The sequence below is a fragment of the Channa argus genome, chromosome 17 (genome assembly GCF_033026475.1).
Source record: "Channa argus isolate prfri chromosome 17, Channa argus male v1.0, whole genome shotgun sequence".
Taxonomy (NCBI): Eukaryota; Metazoa; Chordata; class Actinopteri; order Anabantiformes; family Channidae; genus Channa; species Channa argus.
The window spans coordinates 5,238,032-5,264,312 of record NC_090213.1 but is presented as its reverse complement, the minus strand read 5'-3'; the positions used below and the strand labels follow the sequence as shown (position 1 = coordinate 5,264,312).

The window sequence follows — 26,281 nt, the reverse complement described above, 5'->3', positions numbered from 1 at the left end:
CTGGATGGTCCCTCTCCTCTTTAGTCTGCAGGACATGGGGTCCATGGTTTCCAAAAAAAATTCAAATTTTGTTTCTGACCACAGAATTTTCCATTTTGCCTCAGACCATTTCAAATTAGCTTTGGCAAAGAGAAGACAGCAGTGTTTCTGTATCATGTTCACATATGGCTTCTTCTTTGTATGACAAAGCTTTAACATACATTTATGGGTTTGTACAGTGAACTATGTTCACAGACAGTGATTTCTGGATGTTTTCTCCGGCCATGCAGGGATGTCCAGCGGAGAATCATACGTGTTTTTAATACAGTGCTGCCTGAGGGCCAGAAGATCACACACATCAGGTTTTGAGCTTTGCCCTTGTCCCTGGCCCACAGAGATACCTCCTGATTCTCAGAATCATTTGATGATGTTATATATTGTAGATGGTGGGATCTTCAAAGTCTTCACAATTTTACATTGAGGAAAATCTTTGTTCCATAATTTTTAGCTGCAGTTTGTCACAGATTGATGAACCTCTACCCATCTTTACATTTGAGGCTCTGCCTCTCCGAAATGCTCCTTTTATACCCAGTCATGTTACTGACCTGTTGCCAATTAACCTAATTAGTTGTCAAATTCTCCTCCATTTGTTTTTGATTTAGCTCATTGGATATTGTCTCATTCTAAATGAGCTAATATTTTCCATGAAATGGTAGAATTTCAGTTTCAACATCTGATAAGTTGTTTATGCTCTATTGTGAATAAAATATGGGTTGATGAAGATTTGCAAATCTTTGCATTCTGTTTTCATTTACATTTTACACATCATCCCAACTTTTTTTTATTGGGGTTTTACAACGCATGTGCTGAGTTCTGCTGGGTTTTATGTTGTTGCTGTATTTCAAAGGTAAATTAAGAAATGGGTGGGTCTGGATTCTGTCCACCCATTGAGCCAGTCATCAACAAGGAGGCGCATGCTGGGGCAATGCTGAGTTTCAAAAGAATGACCGGGATGGGGGGGTACTCATGCAGGCTCAAGTAACATAATTGCAGTGCGCATGGGTGTTTAGCTTTTCAAACTAATCTATCATCACGTCAGGCCTCTAAAAATCCTTTAGGACTTATTAAACGATTTAGTTGTGTGCTGCAGAACACAAAAAACACTTCTGCACCGGCTCCAATATATGATTGATTGCATTTTCCCAGCATGGCTTTGAGTAGGGAACAGAAAACCACAGAAAACATGACCTCATCTGTCATCAGGTTATTTTTTGTTTCTGGATCTAATTCATTCCTTCTAATTGTTTCATTCAAATTTGCTGAGCAGTCACAATTGTGTAATCAGAGCATATCAGAGTACGGTGACACTTAAAAAAAGATTCAGCTCATTTCAGCAGAGCAATCACTATTTCATTAGCACATCATTATTTTTTGGCATTTGAGTGTGCTTAGTGTAAATATATGCTCATCATGTGTCACCGGGTAGACTGCAGGAAATGTAATTATGATTAAACGTTTGACACTCAATCAAAACGTGATTCAAAATCAGATTTTATTTTTCTTAAGGAACAGCAGATGGTGGAAGAGGTAATGAGTCAAAAGTCTTTGTTTTCTGAGGAGGAGGCATTGAGACTTATTGGAAATGTGCGCTCTATTATTACTGTTGTTTTTCCAAATTTTTATGCAATCACATCTAGGTATTGTAAAAGTAAAATGGTGATCAAGATTCTCAGTTCTCTAGGTGAAGATGTTACTATGAAATGTTTAATTAATCATCCAACTTACCATTTAGACCTTGAGCTACCTAAATTCCATCACTTGAGAGGAGAAACTAAATCTGATAAATATTTTTAATGAAATACACTCAGAATTGAAGCAGTAAAATTTAACTTACTTTAATGACTTGATAACTTCAGTTATTCAAGTTCAGACAAAGTCCTTGTTATAGTAGCAATAATTTATGCAAATCATTTGACTTTTCTACTTTTAATGTTGTTGTTTTTTGTTTGTTTGTTTTTTTATTGTTACCAACTCCAGCTGTAATATTTGCTTGTACCTAGTGGAGTCATCCAAAAATTACTAGGAAAAAAGGACAAAATGCTGATTTTCTACTAAATAAAATAAAGTCAGGTTGTGTTGGCAGGTTCACAAAGATAGTCCCAGACCTTCCCCTCTGCGTAAACATTTTCCAGTTCCTCCTGGGGGATCCCAAACCATTCCCATGCCAGATGAGATAAATAATCACTCCAGTATGTTTTGGGTCTAACCTGGGGTCTTCTACCAGTTGGAAGTTCTTAGAAAATCTCCACTGGATGACTTCCAGTACCAGAAGCCCAAATCACCTCTGTTGGCTCCTGTTGATTCAAAGGAGCAACAACTCAACTCAGAACTCCTCACCACGTCTCTGAGACGGACCAACCCTAAAGACAAACATATTTTGATCATTCATCGTTTTGGTCAGTGGTCAAAGTGCACCACCATAGGTGAGGGGTTAGAACATAGAGCTCTGTCTTCACCACAAACCTCTGAGGCTGCAGCAGTCCACTTTTCAGTCCATAAAGACCCACAAATACTTAACTATTGTCTAATGTTTGCAGGTACTTTGAATGGTGCCAGAGTTCATGTCAAGGACTGAAGCCCAACGTTGCTGCATATTTCTGATCACATCTGTTTGTCATTGTCTAAACTCAAGTCTGTCCGGTATGTGTTTGTGTGTTTCAGGGTTTACAGGCGAAAAAGGCAACCAGGGTCTTCGGGGAATAAAAGGGTCAGCAGGGGACAGTGGTGTTCAGGGAGAAAAAGGAGATATTGGACCCACTGGGCCCAAAGGTAAGCCTGTGATTTTACTCATATAAATTCATTAATTATTTCTAGTGTTATTCGGAACAAAGAAGTAACATTTGATTTTTGCTGATTTCTTGGCTTTCAACCACCATTTAATTGCAACTTTATCTGTTCAGATCTTGGCTTTTCATGCAGGCACAGCAAGAACATTCAGCACACATTACTAAATAAAGTAAAGGGAAGTAAAATCAGTATGAGGTTGTGTACTTTGGGGACCAACAGTAGTAGTTGAATTAAGGACTGTCACTCATCATGCAGCATCTGTTACTCCCCACAGTCTGCTACAATTCACAGCTGACTCTTGTCAACACATTCACAGCTCAAATCATCTGAGACGCAGATCTCAAACAGCTGCAAGAGTTGTTTTTGCTTGTGTAAAATGTTCTACTAGGGGCCCTTAAACACAACCAAATCTTTCGCACTTCTTACATCATGAACAGGTGGAAAGGTTGTATTTTAATGTGGAGCCACCGAAGCTTTAATTGCATAAATATCCGTATCTTCCGTCAAATTTTCATTCACATTTTCATAAAAAATAACCAACAGTAAAACATTTTTTCTGAGCATCATTAATACTTTCCTATATTTGTGTAAATGTTTTCTTAAAAATTTCATAACAAAGGTTTTCAGGGATCCATTCAACTTTATAGCAACCATCTAATCTAATTATGCAGTGTGGTTGTGTAGAAAGCTTGTGCATCTTTGAGACTTCATAAATCTATAATATGAAGTTAATAGTGTCAGGACAGCTGAAATTACTATTATGCATGAGGAAATTCTTAATATTCTCTATTTCCAGGGGTTTTCCATTGCATAATGTAAATATTCTTAAAATGACACATGTTCAAATTTTCCAAGTGCTCGTCAGAATAATCTGATACAAGACAAAAGGAATTTGATAGATACCAGATCCCTTTATCCAGACGAGTCCATATCAGTGTCTGTGTTTCTACTCTGGCATCACCAGCAGGACTGTGCCAATGATAACAAAACAACAATCAGGCACACACAGAGCTGTGTGGAAGAAATCATAGCTGTGACTAATATGATAAGGCATTGCAGTGTTGTCTTTCTTGTGTTAAGATGTCATTTTGTGTGAGTGTGTGTTTAGCCAGCAGCTGTTGCCAGTCGAAGCTGGGTTTGGCTGAAATGTCCAGTGTTGGAGTCCCACAGTCCATATATTGGCCAATAGCTGTCAAAACCTTGGACAGGGGCATCTGTTGTCTTCTGTGTGTGCACATTTACTTGCTTGTTATTGTGCAACACACAGTGCCAAACACTCAGGACCAGGCCTTACTCTGTGGTCCATTTTGTGGTGCTGTTTTATGGCCTAAAGATAGATGTGCCAGAATGTAAAGGCCTAATCATACAACAAGTGAACTGAAACATTTGCCTCTAGAACCCTGTGGATGTAGAGACTACTCACAATTCTTACTTTATTTGGACTGCTGCTTAAGTAAAAGTACAGGTACCTGGTGGAGAAAAACTGTATTGAAAAAACAATGCATTAAACATTACATACTGTAAATGTGCAAGGCTAGTCCAGATTTGTTCAGTTAACTTCCAAAGGTGAAAAGTAGCAAAGACATTTCAAAACCTAATTTGCAACTTCAGCTAGAACTAATGTGAGCTTCAGAATAAGTTCTCTGCTCTGCCCAGTCCTCCCTCTCCTTGCTTGGAAACAGCCTTACTTTGCTTGATATGCTCCACCCTGCTCTGTACAGCCAAAGCAATATATCAGAACGTTACACAACTTAAGGAGAAGCTTACTGAAAATACTTTTATAGGTGAATATCTCAGCATCGCTGCCACTGCTGTCCACTTCACATTAGGGTTTGGAGCATAATTCGACCAAAAATATGTTAAAATGTTGCTTAACTTTAATAAAATAAAATGACAGTGAAGTGTAGGTTTTACTATAAAAAGCTAGTGTTAAAAGTCAGGTGAGAGTGGAGCTGATTTTACCGTACTAACAGGTGTGATCCACAGTAACGCATTAAACTTAATTCTACATCTGGAAAAAGCAACCAAGGCTTAATTAAAGCTTTAAAATAAATTGAAATATTTACCTACTGTACTTAGGTTTGCATGGTAAAGGTATATGATCTATGAAAGGCTCCAAAATGAGTTAGAAGACGGTCTTTTTTTTGAGGTTTTACACTGCATGGTGTAATTTATGGGCTTCTGGTTTGTTTGGCGTAACAACAGAATGTATGGGAAATTAACTCTAGCAGTGATTCCACTGTTGCTGAAAAAATACAGAAACTCTGGCACTGGCCACGTTGTTTGAGGGACAAGCTGATTCTGCAAAGCACGTCTCAAAATGCCAAATGTTTTTCAAGAAAGACGGAGATGAGGTGAGGAAATCGAGGGTCTAAACTCTGGTGGCTTACAACAATGTCTGTTTGTGTCTGTGCTTTCACCCATCTAGGATCTGGTTGTGGGTTTAACCAACCAGTGAAGGGTGAAAAGTTTGTAGACCTTTTGGTGTACATACTCAGTGTCAGGTGGTCACTCAGCTGTGGAGGGAAGAGGAAGCCAAAAAGGCAGGGCCAACAACAACGTCTGAGGAACATATTGTCTCATTTATTTGGTTTTGAAGCTGCCGTCATGATTTTTGGCCCACCTGAGGACAAAGAGACTCCTCAACAAGTTGCCTGGCATACATTACTGAAATATTCTCATGCAGAAGCAGGAGGCACAGAATTACTTCAGCATTCATTTGCTTTGCTGCCCTGTTGTGAACTGACATCTACAGTGTGCCTGGCTGTCCTAGAGCAATCCCCGACGTTCCTCGAAACTTAATTTGGTTTGATTTGGAGTGGTGTTTTTACCCACCTGATTACTGAAGTCGCTCATCTTTTAGCTAAAGCTAAAGACCCGATGCAAACATCTGGGTCTTCAGCTGGTGGATGATCAACTTTGGTTCAGCAGTTAGATGCTAACTTTGTTCTGTTTGAAAACAGCTGCCTGGTGCTGCTGTAAATGAGATTTGATGATAATGCAGAAAACGCTTTAGTTGGTGTCTGTAAAACAGAGAGATGAAGCCCCAAAAAGCAGATTTAGGTCACCATGACTGTGGCGCAGGAAGATAGAGCGGTTGTCCACCAATCTCACAGTTGTTGGTTCAATCCCCGGCTCTTCCGGTCACATGTCGAAGTGTCCTTGAGCAAGACACTGAACCCCAACTTAGTTGCTCCATCGGTGTATGAATGTGTGTGTGAATGGGTGAATAAGAAGCAGTGTAAAGCGCTTTGAGTGCCTATAGGTAGAAAAGCGCTATATAAGTGCAGACCATTTACCATGTGCCACTTATAGAATACGTAAATGCAACAGTTATTTGATTAATTGTTGATCTAAACAAGAGTGAAAGCACAGTTTGTCTTGTGGCTCTGAGCTGCAGTGCCAAACATAAACTTATTATATAGTTATGTCTTTTTGAATGCTATCATTTGCTTATTAAAACTGGACACAAAGTACAGCTTATGGTGCAAGATGAAAGGTTTGAGCATTACTAAAATAATTACAAATTATCCTAAGGGGGCTGTGCTTTGGGTAATTGGTCTGGTAGATGCTGACATTTTTTTTGGAAAGTTTACCTTTATGACAACACATTAACAGCTGTTTAATCTGGACTAATGCAAGAGCTAAATATGTGTTAATGAAGCTTTGAGTACTTACAATTTAGTTTTAAATCACATGCATATGTTGTCTCCTGTGGATCAGCAGTAGCTTAGTCATAGGTTTGGTTTTTCCCTGCAGTGTAAGTGCTTAGTTGTTAAGGATGTGGTCAAACCAGAGGTGACACTGACAGCTTAGCTCGTCGCAGGCAGGGTGTGGTTACCTCAGACATGGCACTCGGTCCCGCCTCGGCTGGCAGCCACCCTGTGGTCCAATTAAAGGTCGGTTGGGATGCAGACTCCTAAAGCTTCATAGCGAAAACAGACGTGTCGTTTCAAACCTGGAAAGTAGCAACAAATGGCTCTGAAACAGCAGTAAACTTTTCCACCATTCAAACCCCTATACTATAAACATACTCCAGAACATTGCTTTTATTAAAAGTCTCTGTCCACAACTCCTTTTTACTTTCAACAACAACATAAGGTCGTCTTTCACTCCAAATTACCAATTACTGTTACTGTTAATCACAGAACACTGAGTGGAATCATCTAATTTATCCATTTTATGTACTTTGCAAAAGGCAATTACATGGTCTTCTGATAAATTAAGTACAAGGGGAAGGAAATAGGAAGAGTTTGTAGGGTTCAACCAAAAAAATCTGCAGGTCTGTTTTTAATTAAAAACTGCACATTATTGTTAATATTACTAATATTATTACTGTATAAGTAGTAGTATTAATAATATTATTTTTGTTGTTGGGTTACAAATACTATATATCAGTGGTCATCGCCTCTGGCCCTGTTTGTTTTCCTGTCCTATCCCTATCCAACCTGCTGCTGATTACCTTGTGTGTTAAGTCAATCAGAAGCATTGGGTTGGACAGGGATAGATGGAAAATGAGCGGGACAGGGGCCCTCGATGACCAGAGTTGATGGCTACATGATTGTTCCTTTATTTCTTCAGTAAGACCTGTTATAAAAACTTTTCAGTATGACACGAAGTTGCACTTTTCTGCTATTCCGTTTATATAGCATATGGCGCCATTGTGTTTTTCTGAAGATTTGATTTAATAATAAAGAAAAAGAAAAACAACATCAGGTCAGCTTTAATGTTGATCTAAGATGGAGAGAGAGTCACACTTTAGCCATTCACATTATAATCATTGTGGTGTAAAGTCAAAATAAAAGTCACATTGTCCGTTTTATCTTCAGGTGACAGAGGAGACAGAGGGCCGAAGGGGGAGAAGGGGGATCGAGGAGACCGAGCTGAAAAAACAGGTGAGAGCTGACATTCGAATTACCAGTAAAATGGTTATGAAGAAACCAGTGGCTGAGTCTAGTCCTCAACACAGGGGAGAGGAATATTTTTAAGGCCCCAGCTCCCATAAAAGAGTTGGTTCTGGTCATCAAGTTTTAATTATATAGTTATACCTGCGTATAGCTGTGTGGTAATAATGTCGCTGCCGGACTGATTTGACTCTTGTGGTAATGCTAACTAACAATAAGTTGGATATTGTAGTTTTACGCAGCTTTGATTTTATGATAAATATTGAAAATCACCAAATACAGAATGAATAATTTATTAGCAAGTTGTAATGAAACTTTTATATCCACAATGTGAATTTCTAGTTATATTTTTATGACTACACTGCAACTTTAAAGAAAATCTCACCAAACCCATGCTATATATCAGTGCATATGACCCAAAACCAACCAGCTGGCAATAAAGAATCAACAATTTATGAGCTGATGACTTTATGGACCTCATGCATCTTCTTCTGCACAAAGGGCTGTGGGAAGTTTAAAGGATCCGTGGATCTGTTTTTCTTTTCAGTTTAACCTCACATTTACACACAATGAAGAAGCCCATGACTTAGTGTTCATAGGAAAACCTTTATGTGAGTGCACCCTGTTTGTTGTGCAATACTAAACTGACAAAACCACAAATATGTAGTCAGGTTGCTCAGGCAAAAGAAGCAAAGAAAGATGAGCAAAGAAAGCAATGAGGGTTCAAGTCAAAGGGACTCGATCCCTTGACCATCTGAGTGCCGTTACAGAACTGTCAGAGATCTGGTCTGCCCTCACCTCATTCACAAGATGTGGATGTTTGTCTTCTGAGAGAAAGAGAGACAGACTGAAACCACATGGTGCTGGCTGTCAAAAATATCAAATCACAGCATTATGTCCGTTGTGATTACAAACCTTATGCGGCGAGCTAATCATTTGATGCATGACTTGGATCTTTTTACACTTCAAAGCATAAAGCGCATACTGCACCTGTATGATCACTTACCAGAACCAGCGACAGAGTGACCCCAGATGTTTTTCTCCCAGAGAAAAATTACGTTAAGTGAATTTTCCTGTCAGGATGTTGTCACTGAAAGTATCAGGTTCTTTTGCTCTACCGAATGCATAAATGTGTATTTATGAGTAAAGAGGAACAAATGGAGCCCAGGTTTTAGTCATTCGAGATTAAGAGAACGCTCATCTGTCGTACCTGGAATTATGTTAAGTTAATTGACAATGAGGCTTCTTTAGTGACAAGAAAAAAACCTTAAGTAGACAGATATTTCACCCTGTATGGGACCCTATAGATCATTGTCTCCATAGAAGAATGAGTACTTTTGATTCTTCCCACAAATAGCATAATTTCTAGCCCAGATGAAGCCGACTTGACCCGAAGCAGCAGTTATTTTACCATTCTCACACCGCACCCCCACGGACTACTCTGACGGACTACGTCTGACAAAAAATTTCTGCTGTTGTTCTCGCGGTCTCTTCTTGTGCACTGATTTGCTAAGGTGAAACACCAATTAGAATGGTCCAAATCTCTGACAGGCAGACATTGACAAATACCAGTTTAACATGTCGAATCAGGCGAAAAGACGCTGACGGGGTCAGGACTAGCACCATTGGTGCAACACACACGACAAAGATGAGGCTGACAGGTGCTCTTCAACAGTCCAACCAAAGGTTGGTTGGTGTGTCCCACCCCAACAAGGCCCACTGGTACATATGGCCCACAGGACACGTCCAAGTTTGCAATATGAAGCTAAACTGTTCATATGTTATGTAGGTCAACATTAGTTCTGGGTTTAATCCAGTCTAAGTTGGCATATATATAAATATTTTTTAAATAACAATTAAATAATTTAAAATTATTTGTATTTTGTTTGTTATATGAACAATATAAAAATATGAACTAAGACTCAAACTTGAAATGCAAAATTAACTTAAGTACTTGTTGAAGCAATTTAGCCTCAGCTTTGCGTTTGCTTCACTGCTTTAACACAATAATCTGGGTATTAGTTTGATTCATTAGTGTATGTGCAGATGCACATGTATATATGCTGCTTTTAAGAAAATCAGCATTCACTCCAAAGCGTTTTTAATACAGTATCATTTGCATAACATTTTTGCACAAAGCAAAGAGTTTTGCTTTATTTATTCTCCAGGTATGAGTATGACCATCACAAATACATTAGGAAAACATGAGAATGGGCTGTGCTATGTATTTCTGGCCTTCATCAGTCTCAGCCCATACCCCTCCTCACTCTCCCTGGTTCGTCATGATCCGCCAAGTGCTTCAGGTCATCATTTTGAAATGAGAGTAAACAGGAAACTGCAAAAAGTTACTAACAAAGCAGAAATAATTCAATTTCTCAAATCTGTTAGAAGGTGAGTCTCACTCACAAATATCTCTTCTCCAGTCAGTGATATTAACCGAGGCCCTATACGTATATCCAGTACTGGTTGTGGTTGTGTGGTGGCAACTGCACTGCTGCGGAATGCATATTATGGAAACACTATATGATGCATATGGCTATGAATGATGCCATGATCCTATTACCTTATTAAAGACAAATAGAAACATCTTAAACCATAATATTTCACTTTAGTTTTTTTAGCATACAGCCATGAAATATGTACAACATTAGCCCAGGCTGAAGTCCAAAAGTCTGGTATAGTTCCTAAAAGAGATTTTCTCATGGGTGTGGATCTTGTGTCAAAACACTTAATTTGCTGTTCATTTTTAGGTCATTTTAAAAGTTTTGTGTCACTTTCACTTATTGCGACTGAGACAAGAAATGATGCACACAAATACACTCGCAAACACTCACACACACACACACAGGGAAAGAGAGAGAGCTCATGTTCTCAGAGGCCAACTGACAATTTGATAGTTGCTCTTGGGGGTCAGTCAGTAATTGTAGGGGATTTCATGTTTGACAGGTTGTTTGCACAGAGTACATCTGCAGCTACAGGCATCCAAAAGTAAATGATTTCAGCTTTGGACAGAAATGAGAAATTTATTTTCACCGTGGGACTCTGGCTTATGAAAACAGCATGTTATTATATGTTATTTAATTTTATGTGGGGGTCCAACTGAAGCCAAGATATAATCTCTACTTGATGTGACCGTCCACCACCAATACCCAGCAACTCAGTTAACGAGAGATCAGTGTTTTTACTTACTTAGTAGTTGTTACTTCTGGTGGAAAAACCCCTATCCTCTCAGATTTAATCATTTAGTTTTACTTTTTTATCTGCTGAATCTAATTATCTGTTGCTAGAACAGAACAACCCAGCTCCCCGCAGTGTACGTTAATTTTGCTCATTTCTAATTTAATGCAGGCACACATGCAGAAAAGCACATGTTGTAGCTGTTCTTCCTCCTTTTATTCTACGCTATCATCAAATCTTTTGATACAGGTATGAGAAGAGAAAGCAAATAAACAACTATTGCTGATTAAAATCACACTGGGACTGTTTAAAAGCTTGGCAGGAGTACACTTTGAATGTGCTACACATGCCAAGAAATAAGCAAACTAATTAGAAAGGGGAGAAAATGCAAGAGTCAGAAAGAGAAACACACCTAACAACATAAAGCACAATAAAATTTGAGTCTTGAGGAGAAAATTTTATAAACAGATGGAGCTAGTTAACCATCGAAGCCATTCAGTTCTGTCCAGTCCAGACCCTTCCTGTCTGCCAGATAAACATTAGTAACATGCAATCACTCAATGTTCTGGCCCTCTGCAGGTATTCACAGTGGTGCTGCAGCTCCTTTGCCTCCAATACTTGAACTACTTGGATGACAACCAGCACTTGTTGCTCACTTTAGTTTTCTCCTTCCATTTTATCTCATGGAGCCTGCATTCATTTTTCTGTTTCTCTACATGCTTAACAAAACCCTGGTTGACTTTTTAATGTTGCAGCTGAATTAATTACAGGTGTGTTTCAGGTTTTGTGTAACAGGTTTTACATTTATATGTCAGTTAAACATGCTTTTGTTTTTTTGGATTTTGGAAAAGAAAAAAAAAAACAATCACCACCGCCCGCTTGTTAAAAATAATCTTTTCCTCCTTTGAATGGGATCGTCCATTCCCTCCTTAGCACAAAATTAAACACGGTTTTCACCAAACACGTTGCACTGTTTCGTTTCATTCGAATAAACCTCCCACCGAACACCAAACCTTTGGTGTTTAGCTCCTGCTGCTCTTTGCATTGCCACAATAATAGTGCTCTGTCTCTTCTTATACTATTCTTTTTATGCATGTGCTTGACATCTTCTGGCACTTTTACCAGATAGACCAAACTAATTCGGCACGATTCAGTCCAGCTCTTTACGTTTGTTTGCATGTTTTTGATTATACTATATTGCCAAAAGTATTTGCTCGCCCATCCGAATAAATGAATTCAGGTGCACAAAGCAAGGTCCATAAACACATGGATGAGTGAGTTTGGCGTGGAAGAACTTGACTGGCCTGCACAGAGTCCTGACCTCAACCCGATAGAACACCTTTGGGATGAATTAGAGCAAAGACTACGAGCACTGTGTTTTATGTATTTCATAAACACACTCGTAAACCTCGTGGAAAGCCTTCCCAGCAGAGTTGAAGCTGCTATAGCTGCAAAGGGTGGGCCGACGTCATATTAAACCCTATGGATTAAGAATGGGATGTCACTAAAGTTCATATGGGTCTAAAGGCAGGTGAGCGAATACTTTTGGCAATATAGTGTATCTCTAGTCTTCTTCATCCTTCTCCTCTGCCTATAGTCTCTCATTTGCACACTGGGGAACCTCCCGCATTTTACAGATAGGACTTCAACAGAAAAGATGGATAGAGAGAAAAAGGTGTGAAAAAGTTGTGGCTCAGGGTATTTAAAAAATCTGAAAATATTAGAATCATGAAAAGTGCTGATTATGGTTTATACATGTGTCAAACTCACCAGTCAGTCTACTTGTCATGTGTCACAGATAAAATCACTGGAGCAATACTAGATACATCGTTTTTTGGATTAAAATATTCCCAAGATATGACATTACAGCATGTATACATTTAGACATGAACTATTTCCTACATTTATATTGACTTGTAAATAAAAAATAATAATAGTCTTCCTATCTTTATGAGGCAATACAACAGCCTGCCTGACAGGCAAATCCCAGGACAAGTCACAGAGCACTGATTTCTAAAAGCATTTTTATAAAGTGTCTAATTTTCTCTTGTCTGGATTATGGCAGCTGGACAGTGAGGACCATGTTTGTAGAGATTTGAGTGAAATAAACAACAAGAAGAAGAAAAAACAGAAACGCTTAAAACGGGACTGCATGTTGTATATAGTCTCACGCTTTCCAAAGAAAACTGGGTTTTAAATTCACCTTGTCCCTGTTATATTAGCTGCTAATGCTTTAGTCAGTGTCTTAACCAGCAATCAGTCATTGGTACTGTTTATATCACTAGAAATGTGTGAAAATAATAAAACCCACTCGTGAGCTTTGTAAAGATAGTTAACCTTAATATAGGAGTGATAAAAACAATTTCAACATCTGTTTTTTTGTGGTTGAGTATTCAGGCTCTCAGTTTCTCCTTTTTCAGCACTATGTGAAAAAGGAGCAGCAGGAGGCTTAAAATATATTTAATTTCTGGATTTAATTTGCTCTAATTCTGCAAGAATATAATACAAATATGTGCAGCAGATATGATAGTATAGTATAATGTTATGGTAGATATTAAATTATGATGGGCTACTGAGTGCAAAGTACCTGAGTGTACGATGAGAGTAAAATGCTACACAGTTAAAATTTATGATGGTCTGATGAGACTAATATCCTGTCTAGATAATATGTCTGGTTTCGCTCTCCAACATTTTGTCAGCAAAGGAAGCGTGTGCAGGTGTGTGTGTGTGTGTGTGTGTAAGTGTGGGTGTTTACTGCTCCTTCTGAAAGGTGATAAATCGAGTCCTCTTTATGCAAGTACAGCTGTTGCATACTTTCAGGAATATGAGATGAACTTAGGCTCTATGACCTTTCAGCTTGTGTGAACACACACACACACGGTTAAACTGTAGGTGTGCTCCTGCATGCAGGTGCTTGGCTGTAGTGCCACTGTGTCAAAGCAAATTTTATAGAGACTCAGCTTCTCAATGGGCATTTATTGATTAACTTATATTAGTTGGATATAGATTTTGTTCATCATCAGTTGGTGACTAACACTAGCACAGTGATACACTGACACCCGATGCCAGTCAAATGGTTTTTACCTGTTGATTCTAGAAACAAATTTCAAAGGTGAGTCACACCTTCATTGTTCTCTTTTTGTATTTTTTACACTGCAGTGAAGTACAATAAATATAATGTCATGCTGCCATCACTGCCATGACTTTGTTTTGACTTTGACATTTTGTTCAATCTATTGTTCCACCATTTTGGTCCAGTATAGTGAATTATTTCTGGGGTTCCTGTTAAATTTGTATTCATGCTGTCCATTTTTCTTTATTTAATGTTTCGGTCCTCTGATGCGTTTTATCACAATTGCTCTGTCGAATTCAAAATATGATCAGGCATATTTTGAATACGACAGTTTCCACAAGTGTTTTAGAACCCTGCCCGTGTACTTTCCCCTCAGATACCTTCAGTGCAGCCATGATTTGACTCTGAGAAAGCTCCTTTAGTCCCTTTAGACCACTCCGTTAACGGTTTGAATGAAGGGATCAATCTGTCTTCGCAGTTGTTTACCTCTTGTTTTATTGCCGAGCACTTGATGTATTTTAAACTGAGCGTTCACAGAAAACTCAAAACCTGAGGTTCAGCCTTGTTTATAACAGGAGAACAACGGCTGAAGGTTCATGTGCTTGAACAAGCCGCTGATGAGTCGAGTAAAAATATGACTTTTATCCAATGTGGTCATAGACTTTTGGACTCCACTTTAGTTTATCTTCTCCTTTTTTGTCTTCTCTCCACTTTCTTTGCCTCTCTTCCTTTTCCTTGTCTTTTCACATTTCCTCTCCTCAACATTGTTTTTGCCATCCAATAAGGTGACTGAATAAGTGCTTACAGATGCAAATGTAGAAGCTCCACGAAGGAAGTTATGAATTTCAACGTCTCAAGTTCAGGAGATTATTCCCAGACTGTTGGTCACACTTTTCAGATGATGGTCGACAATCACACAATTGCTTTTGGAAGAAAATTCAAACCTACATTATTTTTTCTGTGGGGCTCAAATAGGAGAAAAAAAAAGAGTTTGGGTTTATAGGAAAAATTCAGTTGAAAACAACCTATTGATCTGGGTTAAGTCTCATATTGGTTGGATTAATAGCTTCATTAAACTCAAACACAATAAAATAATCTACTCAAATTAAAGAGGGTCATGTTCTTTTCATTCAGTTGTGTTGGCATAAATAATAATGACGGGGTTTCTTATAGTTCTGTTTACTACAGGATTTTTATCCAATGAATGCATCAAGAACTTTCTGTAAACACATTAAATGGTAGAAACAATGATCGGACATGCACAGTTAGTTTGTATATATTTTTTTAGAAATGTATGTTTGTGTGTTTTGTGCAGTGGAGGAGAAGCTGGTGCGCCTGGTCAACGGTTCAGGTCCTCACGAAGGTCGCGTAGAGGTTTTCCATGAACGCCGCTGGGGGACAGTGTGTGATGATGCCTGGGATAAAAAGGATGGAGATGTGGTGTGCAGGATGCTGGGATACAGAGGAGCCTCCGAGACTCATAAGACCGGACGCTTTGGACAGGGTACGTGATGTTCAATGCTCCCATATCAAGAAACGGGTCACACACAGACCCTTATCTTCCAGCTTTGCAATAATAGAACATACTTGATCATCAGCAGTCATCAGCAGTCGGTAGTGCAGGGATAGTTGGAAAACAAGCAGGACTGTGGCTCTTGAGGCCTGGAGTTCACCACACCTGAGTTAATGTGTGGTTGTTAATGTTTTAACCCTCCTGTGCCTTTCAACATTGTCCTCTTTTTGTTTGATTTAGGTGTATAAGAGGCTAAATTTGGCCAGAGGTTTCTGATCTACTACCTACACAGCTACAGAACCTGTAGCCTCAAAACCTATATTGCTAATGTTTTCACTTCACAATCATATGATTTTAGCATGAAGTTTCAAAGACTTGCTTGAGATAGGTAATCTATCATAATAAAAGTTTACAGTAGTTGTTCCTTTTTTCACTGCTTATCCGGTTGTGATGCGAGCAGGTTCAGGAAGGTAGTGCAGACATGTCTCCAGCTCCTTCTCAACAGGGAGCTACAAGACAAAGCTTTCATTAAACCGGTCAGTCCATTCTCCAACCTTCACCTATGACCACAAGCTATGGGTAGTGGCTTTAGCTGTTGGGTGGCCGGCCTCAGCCTTAGAGATAAGGTACAGAGTTTCAAGATCTGGAGCTCGAAGCAGAGCCCTTGCTCCTTCATGTCAAAAGGTCCTGGTCAAGGTGGTTTCGGCATGAAAGATATCTGACCATATCTGTCTACTGGTCTATGTGTGTGAAATGTAATGGTATATTATTAATGCTCTGTTTAAATGCTGTCTATTTGTCTCTTTAATATTCTCGAGCTTGTCTTTGGAAAATAAAACAATGAAGTCAAACTTAGTATTTGTAGAAACAGAATATAATGATAACACAAACTATACTTATATAGAACCCTGTTTACAAAGGATGCAGCTCAAAGGGTGATGACAGAAAAAAGGAAAGAAAACCATATCAAAAGATGGTTTTGTGATTGTGTTTGTTGTTTATTCTGTTAGTAAAAAGATGCTGTTTGGTTTCTAATTCTCTCATCTGTTTCCCATGAACGGAAGCGGTCGTATGCAAAACTGCATTAAGCTTTACTTGCTTTGGTAGTAGCAAGAGTCAGAGAGAGTGTGTGAGACGTGATCATTACTTTTTGTGCATTAGAAGACTGTGATGTCATGTTGATGTCAGCTTGTGCTGAATGATTTGTTTTGGTGAATATTTCTGTTGGTGAGTTGGAGGCTGACTTTCTGCGATGGTTTTGAAAAGCATTGCTGCAGTGCTGCTGCATTTGAGAGTACGACTGCATTCTGGCAATTTGCTGAGTTGTGAATTAGCAGATCTTGTACTCAGCCACTGGAGAACTTTTCCTGTATTTATTTTTAGCTTTACTCCAGGTAGGGCCTCTATTCTTTCTCTTCTTCTCTCTCATCTCCATCAAATTGGATGTTTTTTTTTTTTTGCCAACCAAAAATTTACAGGGAACCAATTCTACCCACTGTAGCAGGTGCAGGTAAACACACCACCTACACCACAGCAGTGGTTGTTGATCGTCTTTTTATCATAAATTGAGAAGTGCTCTACCTAGGTTTATTCCTCAGGTTATTATTTGCCTACAGCACTTATTTACAATATAATTTACTGGTAGAAGTGATTCTGATTTCTGCTCTTCGCTGTTGACTCATGTTATATATACAGAGCCCTAAAATGCTAAAGGGATTAATATTTATGTTTTATGAGGAATGTCATATGAGCCAGATGTCGTCAAAAGAGAGTCCCCGAAGTCTTATCCATCCCTCTCCATTTCTCTCCTTCTCCATGTAATTTCATTCGCCAGTCAGTCTTATGTCATTGAGAGTTGTTCCCAATGAGTCTGGAAAATTTGGGGGAAAACATGCCTTTGTTCCAGGGGACGACCTCCAGGCAACAGCAGTGACTAACAACACGACTGGATTCAATTTAAAACAATCTGGAATTCAAATATATTCTTTCAGATGAGTCATTCACATTTTTGTTTTTTGTTTAACTTACTCTCAGGATCATAACATCTTTGAAAAGTTTTCAAGACTTTGCTTAGAACCAGATTCATCAGGAGGGAACACACTCTACCATTGAAACGACCAGATCTGAAAGCTATTGTCTAGCTAACTAAAAACACAGAAGGGAAAGTATATGTGTTCTGAAAATATTTAATAAGCTGAATTTCATTATTTTCCAATTAGGTATTTATTTTATTTGTATTTGCAGAGAAAGTCACAATTGCAACCATGTGCTTAATAAAAACCAACATCACATATAATTGTAGACCTGTTAAATTATTAGATGTGTACCAGTAGATTCTTATTCTTTAGATAAGCACTCTTCTTTTAATATATTTGTCCTAATGCAATAAAAACCCCGTGCTTAATGTTTCTTTTTTGAGTGATGTTTCACCTGATGTTTCACCTCTTTCATTGGCAGGGTTTTAGAAAGCTTTTCATATGGCATTTCTTTTCATTTCTGTGCTGACAACTCTCAGATCTATGTTCCTTTGAAAAAGGATGATGGGAGGTCTTTGAAAATGCTTTTAGATTGTTTCAGTGATATTGAAACAAAGCCTGGTTGGCTTTTAACTTTTGAAACTTTAATGAGAGTAAAACAGAGGTCATTGTTTTTAACACCTCCCCTGTGTCTCATTTGGACCTAAGCCATTGAAGCCATATGTTAAACCTGTGGTGACAAATCTTGGTGTGAAAATGGGCCGTGATTTTATGCTTGATAAACAGATTAATTGATAAATGATAAACAGCACTTGTAAGGGAGAGCATATTACTTCGATACTACAATACATTCTCTGGCTTCCGGTCCATTTCAGAGTTGACTTTAAGATTGTATAAATTGTTTTTAGGAATCTTAATGGTCGTGCTCCCTCTTACCTTGTAGAACTTCTCCATCTTTATACTCCTGTTTGTCCCCTCAGGTCTACTGATCAGCTGCTCCTTAAAGTCCCCAAGACCAGGCTCAAGAGCAGAGGTTGAGAGCTTGTGTTATATATTGTTTATTTATTACGTGGTTTTACGGATTTTTCCTAATTGTACATGTAAAGCACTTTGGTCGACGCAGTTGTTTTTAAATGTGCTTTATAAAAAAAAGTGGAGTGGATTCATTGACATCTTAGCATATGTCAAATTTGGACTTAAGGATGATAAGACTGTAATTCATTTTAGTTGAAGCAACATTCAGGACAGTCAAAAGCACTGGATTGGGGGCGGAGACGTTTAGTGAAGTGGCAGTGCACAGATATTTACCTGAAAATCAGGTTTTACATTACCAGCCTGCCCTTTATAAAGGCTGTTACAAACGTACCATGTATAAACACCCCTTTATGCACCCTGGGCACAGAGCGAGATGGCACATAGCTTCTGACTGCTGTTTGGTTCTTTTCTGCTGTTTCATCGCTCTACAAGATGCTGTTCATATTCACGGCTGCAGCTGGCAGCATTCACATTTGCATTCAGCAACATTGAGGCCTGTTTGCAATATTATATACAGCTGGTGGTGAAATAAACCTAGATCAAAACAGAAACACAAAATCAAAAGGAAAAGGAAGATATATTATTACCTGTTTTGATCACTCTGCACAAAAAACTTTTCAGGTTTAGGAAGCTGTAATTTCCATTTTTACATAATGAATATTAAAGATTTAAATGGCAGCTCAACAACTGAGATTTTCTATGGGACCTGCTGAAACTCTTGACTCCCATACAGTGGAAGAGAGAGTTGATGGCTCTTGTAGCTATGGCTTTTCTAAACCTTCCAAATGTTTTACCATATTACAGTTAATCACAATAAATGTAAAGCACCTACAGTCTCCTGAGTTCAAACTGAAGAATCCCAGACAATGAAGTAGTTACAATGCAGGAAAAGTGGCTTTTCTCTCGAACAAGCAACAAAATCTTTTGTCTCATCTTGTTACCAATGTGGAGACACAGACACCAACCCTCAAGGAGAATCAGTTACACATAGGGAACTTTCACAAGATCCAGGGTCGACTGATATTCTGCAGAAAGGGCTGTTAGCCTTACTTCATGTTCTTTAGCAGACTGAAAACAGTCTTTTAATCCTCCATGCGCCCGTCTAAATCTCTGGGTGTTTCTCTGAAATCCTACAGTGTTTTGGGGATTCAATGCTTATTTGCCAGAAGTGTCATACATTTGTGAGCAGATGTAAATGTGCTGTTGAGCTTCAGAGTAAACGGTATAAAGGTCCATGTCCATTTAAGTTAACCCTCAAAGGGCACAGCAGCGGAACAGCTGGAGCTCATGTAGAACAACACCTGACCTGACCAACGCTGCAGCCCCTGCAGTGCATGCTTTTTCGTGCACATCTCATCTCCATGGAGACGTGTGTGTCTGTGTTTCTCTAAAGTGAATTGCAACATTTTGATCAAACTTTATAGAAAATAGGCATAAATTTCAAATGCAATCATTGGCATGTCCTGTCCTGGAAGAAGGACCCCTACATTTTTGCTTATTTTTATTTCTGATCAAAGTTTGGTGTCATACAAATCAAAGAATGAACAACATGTTTTAAATTGTAATTGATTGCAAAGCACATTTTTGATATCAGATTTTGTTCTTTATAACAGAATTTCTTTCATTTTGTTGCTCCACTTGAGCTTTGATGTAACAAAGACACAGAAACAGGACAAGCTGAAATTGGTGGAAGCAGCTCAGAAGTTTGTATTTTTAGGGAACATATATTTTATACAGTGTATCTTCCAAAAACAAAAACATAATGAAGTCTCTGTCCATTAGGACAGTGTAGCATCAGATTTGGTACAATTCCTGAGTTTTTGACTTGGCTTTCTTCCTCTGAGCAAAAACTAAATGGAACAACACAACACAAATATAAGCCATCAATGGAAAGAGTCCGCCACAGTCCTGCCAGACATTTTGGAAACATTTGCATCAAACCTCTCTGATATTTCTGCTTGGCGTTCAGCTCACATGCTGCTGTAGTTTATGTCAAACTTCCGACTCAAAATTACAAGTTGATTGTAAATTACTTCCTATATTACATTTCTAAAGAAACAAAACTGACCAATGTGTTTCTAATGTTCATCCGGCTTGTTTTCATGTCCTTTGGCAAACTGTAATCTGTGGAGCTTTTGCAGCTTTGTAAGCAATAGTTTTCTTCATATACGCCGTGCCATAACTGAATTACCAGTTTCCATAGATTATGCCTTTGTTAAGTCAGAAACACTTGTTGAGTAAGTAGCAAAATTTGTGGCATCAGTTGTCGAGAATAATGCCCAGGATTTCTTTTGTTGGTTGTATCACTCTTCTTGTTCCTCCCAAACTACTGCTGGAGTGTTTCAGCTTATGTTCAGTAGCTTGCTGTTATACACTCCTCCAGCATTATGAGGTCTCACGATATGGTTACATACATGTTCAAGACGGCACATATACGGATGACTAAAGAACAAAGCAATTAAATAGGTGTAATGTAATTTATTCATTTCATTTCTTCAGTCAAGAAAGTTTTTGTGGCAGTTTTGCATTACATTATGGTCTTTTTCTTGATTGCAGTTTTGCGTCTTTTCGGATTCCTTTTGTATTTCAAGCTGCTTTTCATATCCTTGTCACAATTGTACATCACATTGTAATTTTGGATCTTTTGTGGTCATCTTGCATCTTTTGTGTATGTTTTGATCTTTTTGTGTCAGCAAAGAATTTTAACTTGCATTTTATGCAAATGCTCCACCTCTGATACTTACATGCTGACTGCTTCAGAGGAGACCTGAGTGATTAACAGCTATGACCTAGGGGAGATTTCAAGGTGCCGCTTTCAAGGTATCAGCGATGAGCTGGCTTTAGATAAATACTTTAGTTATACATCCTTCAATTGGATTATCAGCGTTTGAGTAAAACCAAATGTTGTTCGATCTCCCTGTTGCTCCCACACAGCTGAGTACCATCTCCTCCAACCGCTGTTGCAAAACTGAAGCATCTGGGATTTTCTGAAGCCTCCAGTGATTCTTACAAACAGGAACCAAAGTTTATTGCAAAAATAATAATGCCAGAAGATCTGCTTTCCAGCTGGGACAATGGGTTTTATTATCGGTTACAATATTATCAGATTCTAAATTCTGTGCGTTAACACTAAGATCACTTGCTTTCCTAATCAGGAGTCTCATATAAACACACTTAAAGTGATGACGGTTTCATTGAATATAGATGTTGATTTATGGGGAGGTGTTATCATCTCCAACATGTTAAACATTCTTATTCTTATCATAATGTGGTGAAAATGTGTGTGGTACAGCCAGCATGTCTAATCTCGTATGGGGTTGCAGTCATCCATGGATTACAGGGTCAGTGGCTCAGTGGTTCAACTCTCAGTCCCCCGTGGCTACACGTCGATGTGTGTTTGGGCAAGACACTAAATTCTATGTTGGCAGATCTGGTCGTCTCGATAGTGTGTGTTAACTATTTAAAAGTTGCTTTGGATAAAAGCATGTGCTAAATGACTGTAATTGTCTAAGATAGTGGGAAGTTAATGAAAGCAAATGAATAAACTTGTTTTATGTGTATTTATGGTTTTTCAGTTAACAATAAGTAGGATATGAACAAAACAACACCTATTAAAAACAGAACAAAAGACAAACTTATTAAAAACAGATGTGGGGAAATGACAAAATATAACAAAAACAAAAGTACTTTGAAATGAATGGAGCCAACCAGTCAAAGGAGTCAAATCAACTTTTCCTGGAGGAAAATATGCCTCCTATGAAAAGCTTTAAATGTGTCAGTCTCTACAAGGGCAGGGAGAGATGAGGTCAGATCCAAGATGAAGCTTGATTGGTGTCCTTTCTGCTTGAGTTGACGGAAGTGCAGATAATGACAATGAAAGTGAGGAAAAGCCATCATTGCACAGACATAAGGCTCCACTTTGGTCAGAAACGTGTGCATTTCATGATGTTCTACTCTGCGCAGGTACTGGTCTGATCTGGATGGATGATGTGTTATGCACAGGGACTGAGGACACCATCCACCAGTGCACATTTTCTGGCTGGGGCAAAACTAACTGCGGCCACGTGGAGGATGCCGGTGTGACCTGCACTGTCTAACCTGCAGCTGCTGAATATGTTTCAAACGGTGCCTTAAACTTTCCAGAAGCTGCGAGATGCACAATGTTCTAACATTGTTACCAGGGGAGCCATAGTAGCAGTGTGTTGCTTATTTACCTGTTACCTGACAGGCCTCCATGTTGTGTGGGAACTAAATATGCAGCTTGTTTTAGAAGTTCACAAACTAATGACTAAGACTGACTCATAAAGCCATTGAAGAGACGCACGTTTTCAAACTTCAAGAAGCAACGTTATATTTGCATTAATAGCACTGTATGAGCTGGTGCACAGGGATATTGGCACAACGGGGCTCTTCATCAGACTGATTTACAGAGCTCACCTGTCTTCAGAGGCTCATCTGGGGCCAGTTTTGTTGCTCTGTCCTGCAGTGTACGGTCAGTGCTGAGCTTTTGTTAGTCAGCTGTCATCTTAAGTAGCTGCAGAGCTTGAAAGGCACATAATTGATGAACTGGCAGCTGATCATCACAGTATTACATAGGATTAGCTTTTGTTAAACTTACCACAGCATTGCCTTACCGTATATAATGTATCCGTGCAGAGTGGGCACTGTACTCCTTTGATGATTTACAGGTCTATAGAGGGCAAGACGATTAGGTAAAAACGAAATCTTTGTGAATTTTCCCCGTCCATTTTTTACTTAATTTCTTTTACCTGAACTAGAGTTGCCATGTGGAGTTTTATGGAAACAAGTGAAAATGTTCTGTTTCCATTCTGAGTTTCTTTCAGCAAAACTAAGTATATCTTCATCACTTTTAAGTCATCACCTTCATCAGAGCAAAGGTAATATTTTATATCACCTATTTTTTTGTATCCATATATTCTAAATTGCAATTTTCTCTTTCACTGCCGTTGTTGATACATCTTTACATTTTGTTGTGTGTCGTAGCGACACTTTAAGTTCAGGAAACTAAAAGTCGCTGAGAGGCTGAGGTAAAAGTTTATGAGCATTGTAAGCCATGATTACTTCTGCCCCTTCTCATTTGACACGATCCCCATAATTAAAAGAATTTAATAATGGAAAAAAAGCAATAACAAAGAAAAATAATGAATAGATTCATCCTAATTAATTAAAACAGTGTTCTGTCACCAGCTGTTTATCAGGACCAGGAGTCTACACAGACCAGTGTCTATTGCATCACTCGTGCATAATACAAACAAAACCCAGTCATGAAAACATTGCTTTGTTGCACTATTAATAATTACCTTAAGTGAATGTTTATCTTCAAGCTCCACTTATCAGTATTTCTATATTTTCTATGCAGACAATTGTTGCTCAAATTTGTAGCTCTACAAATTTCAAATTTTCGTTAATTTTCAACCTAATTTCAGCAAACAGCTGTTTTCAGTTGAGACATTTATAAACCTTCTGACCTTTGAATAACTTTAAAAGAATGCTAATGTTGCTTTGTTTGCGAAGTAAATACTTTGATAACACACTAGCTATAAAAGCCTCATAAGGCAGTAAATAATAAAGTGTATGTTACTGTATAGTGGCCAAGACACAACAGTTACTGTAGCATATTAGCAGAGTTTTGGACATCTGGACTTTACCCTGCAAAACACCAAATCAATTTGAGCAGTTTGCTTTATATTTCTAAATTAATAAAAAAAATGCAACTAACAAGCTTTGCAAAGGGGTTAACAGTCATTTCAGCTAACAGATGAAACGATTAATGAACCCATAGATGAGCATAAACAGATGGATGCATGGACTCCTGCCCTGTACGATTTAGAAGACTGGACCTTTCAGTCTTTACTGTCAAGACTTTGGTAGTTTCAGCATTAATGCACATGCATATGGATACATACACACACATGACCTCTCTCTGCGAGGCTTAAACGTTTACTGCTATTCTCACAAAGGAAAAAAAAAAAGCCTAAACCTCTCAGGTGACCTCGCTCACTTCTCTTTTTTACATTTGTCATCAGTCCCACAGTTTGGAATCAGATATATGCAGGAACCTCTCTCTTTACCAAGTCGTGTTTTAAATTTGAAGACGGAAAATACTTTAGTGCACCTTAAAATTTGGCAAACTCACAAACCTAATGTTTTTCCTCTGAGGGCTGTAGTTGAATTCCCCCTGTTCCTATAAACTGGAGTGAACCGTCTGGCCCACTCACTTTTTATTCAAATGGATCTCCACATTTGATGCCCAATCAAGAGTTGTGACTAAGTAAGAGGAGAAAAAAAACATGTTTCACAACACAACAGCCAGAAAGGACTTTTTTCTACCTCATGTTGTCAAGTACCTTGTTGTTTGCTGAGGTTTCTGTTTTAAACCACAATAAGCCACAGACGAAAACACATTAGAGCAGCAAAAGGGAGAATCAGAGTTTGGAAATGGGAAAAAGAGCTTGAACATATTTATTGGAAAACTCATTTAAAAGCTTGCAGGAAACAAAAACAGGCATAATTTGTACAAAGTGTTGTCATGAGGTTTGTTCTAGTACAGAACATTGGTGCCTTAATTATGGCATCATGGCAACAGCAAACATAAAGAACTAAATTATCAACCTGATTACACACAATCGTGACCACGCTGACTCGTCTCTGGCCTACCAGGAAGCTGGTTGGTCATTTTCGTAATTTACCTCTATAACTGCACATAACTTCTCCTTTTGTTTGCCTGAACGTGTCTTAACGTGACTGTTATAACTTAATTGACATTCAGTGAGTTTACATGAACATAAGTAACTAAGTTACTGTCAGCAGACTTCTTGTATTTGAAAAACCTCCTTTCCCTGATTGGGATCAGACATTAGAGAAAGTCTATTTGCCCCGGTAGGTTTGTCCTGGGGAATTTCCCTACTATGTATATACGGCAAAGAGTATTTAACAAAAGCCAAGACACAGCTGTTTCTGTGACTGTATAGTTTTAATCTGTGAGCCGTGCTTCCAAAATGCAGTTAGAGGAGAAATCACCTTACTTATCTGCAGATTTACAGTACCCACATTTCTTTCTGCATGTACAGAAATATTAACATGTACTAGAAAAGAAATTAATCTATTAGTAGAAAATACTGTATTTGATTGCAGCTATTAAACTCTTGTCGGCATAAATCCCAAACTAGTGTTTTTAAGAAAAATAATTTAACTTGTAGCTGAAATGCAGAAGGTTCATTTTTATTTGCCTAAAAAATATTTTTCAGTTATCAGGCAGGAGGACTTCCTTATTAACACCACAGGGAGCAATAAATCAAAAAGTGATGTGTGAAATACAAAAGCGTGACAGCAACAGATTCGTCACCTCCACCACAAGTGTTTCCAGATATGTGTTTGTTTGTAAAACCTTCTTTGTACACTGCAAACAAAACAGATTTCTTGTTGCCTCTTGGAGCTGCCAAAGTGCAAAATAGCCCATAATGATATCACTATGCAATTATCATTCAGGAGTTTTCTGGAATTTTTGCACTATGCAATATTTAGCAACCTGTCATCTTTACAAATGTACCTATGTCCACTTTTTTAATAAAGGGAAATGATTTGAGCTTTATGGAACAAAGTTTCCATGGCTGTAGAACTGTATAGCTTCAATGTGTGTGCATGCCAATGATACAGTGTAATACTCTGAAACACAAACACACACACACACACACACACACATTCATGGTGACAGTTGGACTGAGTGGCAGCCAGGCTTTTGTGTTTGGCCCCGGTG

At 38.5% G+C, this 26,281-nt stretch overlaps 1 protein-coding gene across 2 annotated transcripts in view; it reads left to right on the top strand.

Moving 5' to 3' along the window:
• Nucleotides 1-23,456, top strand: part of LOC137102783 (scavenger receptor class A member 5-like) — a 65,419-nt gene extending 41,963 nt beyond the window's left edge. For both annotated transcript variants that reach the window (XM_067482639.1, XM_067482640.1), the window contains exons 9-12: nt 2,701-2,808; nt 7,656-7,721; nt 15,296-15,484; nt 22,468-23,456. In XM_067482639.1, coding sequence (XP_067338740.1) covers nt 2,701-2,808; nt 7,656-7,721; nt 15,296-15,484; nt 22,468-22,601 — 497 coding nt within the window. In that variant the 3' untranslated portion in view covers nt 22,602-23,456. The remainder of the gene's footprint in view (nt 1-2,700; nt 2,809-7,655; nt 7,722-15,295; nt 15,485-22,467) is intronic.
• The last annotated feature ends 2,825 nt before the right edge of the window (nt 23,457-26,281 follow it).